General features: G+C 48.0%; 1 protein-coding gene across 1 annotated transcript in view; it reads left to right on the forward strand.

The window, feature by feature from the left end:
* Positions 1–9,585, forward strand: part of LOC111673252 (cysteine rich transmembrane BMP regulator 1 (chordin-like)) — a 37,609-nt gene that overhangs the window by 5,308 nt on the left and 22,716 nt on the right. Inside the window, exons 3-4 of the mRNA XM_023430960.2 lie at positions 78–251; positions 7,297–7,539. Coding sequence (XP_023286728.1) covers positions 78–251; positions 7,297–7,539 — 417 coding nt within the window. The remainder of the gene's footprint in view (positions 1–77; positions 252–7,296; positions 7,540–9,585) is intronic.

Below are 9,585 nucleotides of genomic sequence, written 5' to 3' on the forward strand. Positions count from 1 at the left end.
GTGTGTGTGTGTGTGTGTGTGTGTGTGTGTGTGTGTGTGTGTGTGTGTGTGTGTGTGTGTCCATGGCTGAATTTCAGAGGGTCGGAAGCACGAGCACCGGGAAAGACACAGAGAGAAGTATGTGGGACCATCCAACCCGGCCTGCATGTTCTCTGGGTGTAACCTGACCGCTGAGGGCTGTGTGTGTGAGTCTCAGAGCTGCCACCACCACTTCGCCTACATCAACCGCAGCCAGTGCCAGGAAGCCGCAGGTAACCTTCAAATGACCTGCAACTGGAAGTGACAACCACACAGCCGGCCGACCAGTAATTCCACTCGGCTCGCATAGAGGTTTCATACCTGAGACTGAAATAGATTCCTGCACCTACAAAGTTACTTTTACATAAAACAGGATTTTATCTTTCTCCATGCTTAGTGCAAACGGTGACATAAAGGTCGCTACAGCTGAAGGTTTTGCAAATCACCTCTGAGTGGAACATTCCTTATGTCCCTGCTCATTATGTCTGAAGGGAAGCATATTGTCACAAACCAATGAAAACCTTGTGAGTCTAAAGTTGGTCAACTTTTAATTTTAAGCAAAAGGGGGAACCTTTTAAAGTTCAAGCGCTAGAAATGAAATTGTGTGTGATTGTAAAATGGATCCTTTGTGTCATTCTGCCTGAATATTTGCATGGAGCCACAAAGTTTAACATGCAAAATGCACTTCCCATTATGAGGTGGTGGGAAATAGAATGGAGGAGGAGGAGGAGATCGAGAGCTAAGAGCTAAGAGAGCTAAGATTGATGTCGTAAAAGGAAAACAGGAGAGAATGATGTGGAGAGTGAAAGGGAGAAGGTGTGAAGCTGACTGACGGTGTAGCAAAAAGAGAGAGTGTCTCCATGTAAATGTATCAATGTCAGATGAATCGTTGCCCCACGCAGGAGGAGAGGAAAAAAAGAGAATCCTTTTGAATGAACTGCGAGAGCAAGAGTGATGTGTGATTACCTCCACTCTGAGCCGGCTCCCTGATTGACACTTCTTAGTGAAAGATGTTATTGGCACAGTGAGTTTCCTCATTTGGATTGTGAGGTGTCTGGCAGATAGGCAGGCGTTAAGTGTCGGCGGCCTCCTGAGTGACATTTGCAAAATAGAACAGGACTGCCGCTGAGTGAACTCGATGAACCTCTGTGTATGATAGGTAAGCCTCATCTTACTGAAGAGACAGAAAGGTGGGAAACTTTACCGGAAACCAGGAGGAAAACGGTTTTGGTGCTATAGTGAACGGATTAAGCCCAAAGCATGTGACTGTTCCTGCTTGTGTTTTTATCCACATCTCTCTTCTTTACTCGGGGTTCTCCCTCCCACTTTCTTTGCACTTTGCTCACATTTCAATTGAAGAAAAGATGGAGATTCTTTAGTCTGCGAATAACACCAGAGGTTATTACAGAACGTTTACAGTGCAGCTGTGTGGATGCTTGTCTTGAGCCATTTACTCTGTAAATCCCACAGGAAGCCTGTTCATCAAACATTATATTGTTTAGACGTATCATCATTGACGTCTAGTGTTCCAATGAAAGACTTAGTGTGAGCCCTCTGTGTTTCGCAACTGCCTCCTCTCAAAGTCTGAGCCCGATGGATGACAGTTTAAACTCACACCAGTGAAAACTGTAAACAACATTTTTCAGCAGCTTATGAGTTCTCACCACAGCACACACCCGCCCCCCTCCTGATGGCCCCCCTCATTAAGCGAGAGACCGGGAGACCTGTTATGTCTGTTAAGTATGCATGTGCAACGTGGAACGATGCACACATGTGCACGCTCGCAAGTGTTTTATATGTCATCGTGTGTGTGTGTGTGTGTAAATGAGCTTGTATATGTGAGTGCCGAGCCTGCGTGTCTGCATCTGTGTTTGCGCATGTGTCTGTGTGTGATAATTATCTTGTTTGTCTAGATGTCTCGGCAGAGATTTTTCCTTTGTCTGTCATCAGCAGGAGGTCTCTGCGACCAGACTGGGACTCTGCGGTTAGGAAGGATCACTATTCGCTCACTCCTGTAGGACTGCATGGTGACGGTGTCCATCAGCCCCTCGCAAGCAGTTATTTAGATCTGTGTTAGCATGCCCTGCTAGATTGTGACAGCAAATGCATCCTGTAAACTTGCTCTCGTGAGGCATGAGAGCTTCGCTGACTGCACTTCTCTTCGTGTACACTGTGTCCCAACCTTTTTTAGACCTTGGATTCTCTTCTTGAGACTCACACATGGATGTAGTTTGGCCTTTCACTTTCCCTCTGACTCACTCAGTGGTCTTGTCACTTTATTCCTCTGCTGTGACTCACTGTGATCTGTTAAAACTCAACATCTTTTCTGCTTCATCACTGCCGACACTTGATCACGTAACTCTGCCGCTCGTGGTTTTAGCGGGATGTTATTCTCCACAAGACGACGCTGATGTAATTTGGTGGCAAACGTTCGGTCAGAAGCAACATGGTGCTCCAGACATATCACCCACATGTCAGGGAGTAAAGAGGATGTGATAAGTGAAGGAGAAGGAGGGGGGGGAGGCAGACGCCGGAAGATAGGGAATCACAACAGAGGCCAACCGTTTTGTTGAGGTATTTGTGTCAAGTACAGGCCCCGGAGCCTTGGTGGGGTGGTGTTTGGTAACTTTACACTCTGGGATGGTTTACATATTTTGTTCATGATAAGACCTTTAACGGCTATTTCAGAGGAATTCCCCAGCCATTGCTCACTGACGGGAACAAGCAACAGCAGTCTGGGAGGGAGGTGGTGCCCGTTATGATGTCACGACACAAACCGACTCATTCCCACAAATCTACTTGCCCACCTATTCCACCTCTGTCCTGCCTCCCTCGGCCCTTGTGAAAGGACTGTTAGTTCTGCTTGGCTGCAGCCTCTTTGTGGCGGGGCTATTACTGGCCGAGCCAGACCGCCACTGGCTGGAAGGGGTGTGAGACATCTCAGCGCCGTGTGTGTGCGCACTCGTGTGTGGGTGTGTGTGTGTGCTGTCTGCTGTGCGGAAGCTGTGGCCCCTTGCAAGCTGCTTGTTTCCTAGTGTGTGCGTGTGTGTGTGTGTGTGTGTGCGTGTGTGTGTGTGTGTGGTGATTTCAAAGAGGAAACAAAACTCTTGTGTGGTAATCAGGACAAAGAACTTCCCCTAAAGGCATGTTGGGATTGCTGTCATCCCACTCAGTACTCATGGTCAGCCGCGAACCAAACCAGCCAGCATCAGGCCAACAGGGAAAGCCAAGACACACACACAAGAAATCTTAGCTCTAACCTTCAGTCCATTCACTAAAACGAGGCTGAAAACCTCAGCTTATTGACCCAACCATAACCATTAACAAATCAAAGACACCTTGACTGCAGCCCAGGCCAACTCCTGTTGTTCCCAGACACATTTCTCCTATCATCTGCTATTCTTTCCCCTTTCCCCCTTAAAGGGAACAGATCCATATGGCCAAAATCCATATATAACTCAACTGCTTCTTCCACAATTTATTCAACAGCTGTCCACACCCCAGGTCTCCCATAGAGTGTTTTCTACATTTGCTACAGATTGTTTTTTTTAAGCACAGTCTCCTCTGAGGGTCAGTACACGTGACGACTGCTTAGTTTTGCTTCTCAGTGCTTTATGTATAGTACCCTGGAGCATAGTGCGTTCACCCTTTTCATATGCATTTTGTGCCAGATATAGTGATAGACATGCCCTTTAGCCTGATAGACGTCCCTCGCGCTCTCTGTCACTGGCCTAATCTTATTGACCATCTGACGTTAAGGAAAGGGTGTGTTTTCAATGGAATGCACACATGCTTTAAGTAGCCTCGCTACGCACACGCACAAACACGAATGCATCTTATGTGCAAATGTGCACCTACACGAGCACATTTGTCATGACCTCACCCAAACATGCTCGCTCGCAGCTGCAGCGGTGTTGCTGAGGACACTGAGATCACGTTTTTTCATCTGCAAATATTTAGCCAGAGGGTGAGACAGCAAGGCGTGCAGGCGGCAGATGCAGGCCCGCTGGCTCGCCGCATGCCTACGCCCCGGCTTCGAACCATGGTGTGAAGTTCCTACCGAGCGTTTCTTCCAGGTGACCCTGTCTGTGCCTTTTGGCCTGGACCTCCTCCCAGACCTGCTCCACAGTCCTCACACACGCTGACACACACACAGTGAACAATGGTGACTTTCTCAGCTGTAACTGCTGGTGGGCGCCGGGCCAGGCCCCCACAGCTTATGTGAGAGAGACGGCCCTGATGTGTCCCCTCGCGGAGCAACTTTATAAAACCTGAGGACAGACCAGAAACCCACGGAGGGCAGCTGGACTGAGACAGCTTTGTTCTCCTCTGACTTGCTTCCAAAGTCAGTCGGTGAACAGAACTCACATTGTGCGCTTTTTCCATGAGTAAACTCGGGTTGTCAACACAGCGTCCTCTGCCTGGCTGAGCCGCTCTGGTTCGGAGAAAGACTGCGCTCCTTGTATCCGAGCTTAAAGGGAAGAAAAAACCCATTTAGAAAGGAGGTGTTTTTCTTTCTTCAACGAGCTGCTGAGATGCCAGAAATATGCATTATTTACAATAGAAACTATTCTGTGGTAATGAAGCAATTTCCGTATCCCATCTCTATCAGACCAGCGCCAGGTGTGTGTACCTGTGTGTGTGTGTGTGTGTGTGTGTGTGTGTGTGTGTGTGTGCGTGTGTGTGTGTGTGTGCGTGACTATGTATGTCGTTGCAGGTTGTGCATTGAGGTCAAAGGTTTCCCATTCTTTGCTATCTTACAATTGTACAAGAGCACATGTTGCCTGATCTGCAGAGGGAATTTATCGGGCATACCAAATCAGGCCTTTTGTGTTTGTGCAAGCTGGAGTATGGCCACCATTGTGATATGAAGATTGGTTCTGTGGTTGCTGACTCACTAATTACAGCCACTTATGCTCTGAGATAGAACCCAAACAGCACAGGATAAAACCCATTTGCTGCTGACTTTTTCCATCCTCTCCGTCTGCCTATTGTGCCTCTAAATGTGCCCGCTAGAAAATGATATTAATTGGACCTGCAAGGGTCTGGACCATTTCCACGGATGGATACAATTCTATTCATTTGAATGACAATGGTATGTCTGCCAGCTGCTTTTCCCAGCGCACTCTCACCCCAGCCATTATCGCAACTGAAAGAGTAATCAGCTTTCTCTGGGACACATACAATACACAGAAAGTGTTTTTCAGTGCAGAACGTTGTGCAAGATCATCCCAGGGCATTTTCTACAGCTTTAAATAGTGTGAGGTTTTCATATGCAAAACCGGTCTTCAACTGAGCAGCAGCAGACTGCATTAGACTTTATTGGAAGTAAAACATTTGCTAATCAGAGCTTCCAACTGAAGTTTATTTAACTCCAGCATAGGAATTAGGCCAAGAACCGTTAAAAGGGTTGTAGCCTCCCTTAATTCAGGGGTTTTTCCCCTCATTTTCTATGACACTATTCAGCTACGGAGTTTATCAATGAGAGCTTTGTGGTGGCCCTCACTGTTCCCAGGTTGCTTGAGTAAACAGTACAGTACAGATACCTCACACTTTTGCTGTATTTATCTGGAGCCAGAAAAATTCAATGTTTCCCCTATCCTCAATTTCATCTGTCAGAAATCTTACCCCCACCCGCCAAAGTACAGCAGTCACAGTCTTACGGCCCCTCTCCTCAGTGTTTATTCTAGGCCAGGTAGACATCAAATGGCTAGTTAACCGCAAGGCCGGCAGAGCATCAGGTCAGACCAGAGAGTTCGCCTTCTAAAGATGGACTGGATGAGAACGTACAGTACAAGAGGTCCCGCTCTGTTGAGTCGGGGACTTGGCAAAGCAGGGCCATTATCGAGGGGATCAGAAGTCTGGGCCCCCGAACTCTGCTCACCAGTTCCAGTTTCCCCATCTGGTGGCAGAACCAAGAGGGATCCACTTACAGGTCTTCAAATGTCAGGGATGAGGCACATCCTCTGAGAGACTTGTGTTGCACAGCGGAGCCAGCACCAGTCTGGTAAGACCATCAACAAAACCCAAGCTTCTGGAAACACCACCAAAAAAAAAACTCTGAGCACTGTTACGCAACGCCGGCCTGTATCATTCGTTCTCCTCAAAAACCGTATGTATGCAAAGATTGTTCAAGTGTTCTGCACAACAAAATCATAATCCACTTGATTTAACATTCTGAAAAGGCGGTCATGTGTCGACATGTTTCCTCCTTTATATGTTGGTGATTAAACTAGTCGATGCTGCCTTTCCACTCTTCCTCTTAGTTGTCAAAGTGTGTGTGTGTGTGTGTGTGTGTGTGTGTGTGTGTGTGTTGGTCTTTCAGCAGAGGATCTGGGAAATGACTTAGTGATTGACCATTATAGGACGGGACGCGAGTCTGCTCTCCTCTGCCTGCACTGTATACATTACAGTGACACTGAGAACCAAAATAAACACGTCCCTTTGGTTTGGGTAATCCAATCTTTGTAAGGTAGCTACTGTTCTCATACAATGTCTGTACAGAGGGGCGCTCCACTTTTCTTTTTCCTGAACAGGCTCCAAAATACACCCCTGAACCCCTTGCCCAGATTTCCAGTGCCCCCGCACCTCTTTCCCACCTAACAAGGGGTATCGGAGCTATTATGTTGGCTCTGGCAAATGAATAGACAAACACATCCTGGTATGCTAAGTGAAGGGGAGATTCTAAACTGGCAAGAAGAAAGGCTCTGTTGAAAGTTGGCTGGTATTAATGACTGGTTTTAGAGCGTGAGGGGCTGTTTGGATTGTGAGCCAGTCGAGCCAGGCTGGGTGGGATCAGAGGCGCGTAGACAGGATATGCAGAGAGCCTTGTCGTGTTTAGAGCGCCGCTCTCACTTCTCTGACAGGATGCTGTAAAGCTGTCACGGACTGAAGTGGGGATCTGATGACTGTGCACAGAGTTTGTGTTGGGTAACTGTGTGAACTCAGCTTTTAGACCGTAACACGAGTAGCGCTGTTCTAAAGTGGCTCAACTGACACTACGAGGAGGTGGCAGCCCACACACACACACACACACACACACACACACACACACACACACACACACACACACACACTCACTCATGCAACTCCTCCATCCTCTAGGAGAACAGTGTGGGCACTGTCAGAGCAGTTGAAGGAGGAGTTATAGAAGAAGAAAAATTAAAAATATGTCAAACCTGTGTTGTTGTTTGTTTTTTTTTTTTCTTTGCATGGTCTATTTGCTGCATACCCACCCGCATCTCACTGTGAACATGCATGCATATCTGTGTGTTTCAGAGGAGCTGAGGTGTGCCGGGGTGACGTGTCCCGCCCTGCAGGTGCCCTCCTGCCCCCACGGTTCAGTCCTGACCAAGAGTTACACGCCCCCTGCTGGTTGCTGTCCCTCCGTACCTCCCCAGTGCACTTGCGACCTCCGTGCCTGCCACAAGCCCCAGTGTCCGAGCGGACAGCGAGCCGTGTCGCTCAGCCAGGCCAGCGGTCAGCCAGGAGACTGCTGTGATGTCTTTGAGTGCCAGAAAGGTGATTACACTGAACTGCACAATACACATTCTGTTTCGATTGGTCTCCCGCTGGGGGTAGCAGTAGCACAGTTGGTGTGAGATTCATCGCCTTTGAGGAGGCAATTATTTTCCTCGGAGTAAGGCTTTCCTCCCTGTTGACCAAATGTCCACAGATGAAAAGGAAAGTTGCTGATTGGATAATTGCTTTTGGGCTGTTTATCAGGCTTGGCTGATGCCTCCCGGGGTGGCATGGTTCCAAAGCAATTTTTTCAGGGGTGTAGCCGCAAATATTTTTATTGCTTAAAGGGATATTAAATATAATGGTTCTTTCTAAGGCGATGCTGTTCTGAAATGCACTTGTGCACCATTTTCTCACCAGGTGAGAAAGAGACATAAGTAATACAGGAAAGGAGAAGCGAGAGAGAGCAGATGTTGGTCGTACACACACACACACACACACACACACACACACACACACACACACACACACACACACACACACACACAGGGAGACTTCAGCACTCTCTGTCAGAGGCCCAGAGGCAACCAGGAGAGTCAGGAAGGCAGGGAGGGGACCTGTGGTATTGGTCTGTTTACTCTGCGCTCCCAACAAATATTCGCTGTTTTACCAACAGAACAAATTCCCATTCTGGCCCCTCCACATGTATAAATGAGTGCCGTGTCCCGGAATTAATGGACTTAACGAGCGCAGTGACCAGAAAAGTGCTTAGGCTACGAATTTGCTCAACAGAACTGCAGTGTCAAAGGGTTCCTGTCTGGTCACACATCCAAAGGGAAAAGGTTCAACAGTTCATTGATGGGAATGCTTTTTATGTGCTCCAGTCTGCCAGTGGGGAGGGTAATCGAGTCCGGCAGGCCAGCGGGGGCTGAATGGCAGCCGTGGGGGCCATGGGATCAGTGTTTTGATAACAAGTGTCTGCTGCTCTTTGGGCCTGGGGCTTGATGCCTTTTGTGCTGCCCCCACTGTCTGTTAGGCCTGCATGACTGCGCGCCGTGTCAGAAAGCTCCATAGACAGGGACACGGACAAGGACACGCACTGGGCCCCCCTAGTCACCTCCCCGGTCCTGCAGAGGCCCCCCAAAAGTACTAGCTACAAATACTGTAACTTAGACATACAAGCTGTAAGTTGCTTTCAAATACCATACCTATCCTGTAATGGAACGCACTTTAACACGGGCCCCTATTGTCTCCGAGTGTCAGGCTTGGACTGATTAACTTGTTTCCATTGCTCACTTGGTGGTGGGCTCATATTTAGCCAGGGTTAGTGTGTGCAGTGACAATAAGCTCCACCTGTGTGTTTTGGCCTCCATCGACAATAGACTCTTTCCACTGTTGGCTGGAGAGCGGCGGTATCTGGGTGGCAGAGCAAACCTGGCAGCCACCGTCCTGACCTCACGTCATCTGATGTTACAGATGATCCTGATGTTTATCAACACTTTAGCTGGCGCATAACTCTGCCCTGGATACAGAGCAGGTTCAGCGCTGCACATGTTCCTCTGAGATCTTGCGCCAGTGTTGAGCAATAAGGCTGAGATCACCACACTAATCATTCTCCAGGAGCTCAGCTTGAGTCTGTTATAAACACGCAACAGCCGTGTCCTTGTACATTGATGAGTGGTTGTATTAGTGACATAAGCTAAACTCATATTTCACATTCCCTCTGTTGTTTTGCTTTATTTGCCTGTAAACCACAAGAAGCGCCAGCATGACAGTCCATTATGAACGATTTAGCCAGGCTTAGGGGTCGATGTTTTATGGCCCATCCATCTCCACATCCAATCCTCATCTCAATTTAGAGAAGACTGAACATCACAAAGCATGACTGGAATTTAGACTCAGTGCCGCAAGTTGTTTTAGGGATTACCATTAACAAACACTGCGGAAATCACATGTGAGCATCCCCTCATGTGACTTCCTATTGCTTCTGTGAGCGTTAAAAAACGTTGCCGTGCCTTTTGATTTTGGCCAGCTAAAGTGCTTAGTGCATTTTCTCTGCTTGGTTTTGCTGCACGCAAAGCAATGGCGGCAGGAATACTGAGTGGG

The sequence above is a fragment of the Seriola lalandi genome, unplaced genomic scaffold, assembly GCF_002814215.2.
Source record: "Seriola lalandi dorsalis isolate HSWRI2012SDOR001 ecotype SW California unplaced genomic scaffold, Sedor1 jcf7180002054915, whole genome shotgun sequence".
NCBI lineage: Eukaryota > Metazoa > Chordata > Actinopteri > Carangiformes > Carangidae > Seriola > Seriola lalandi.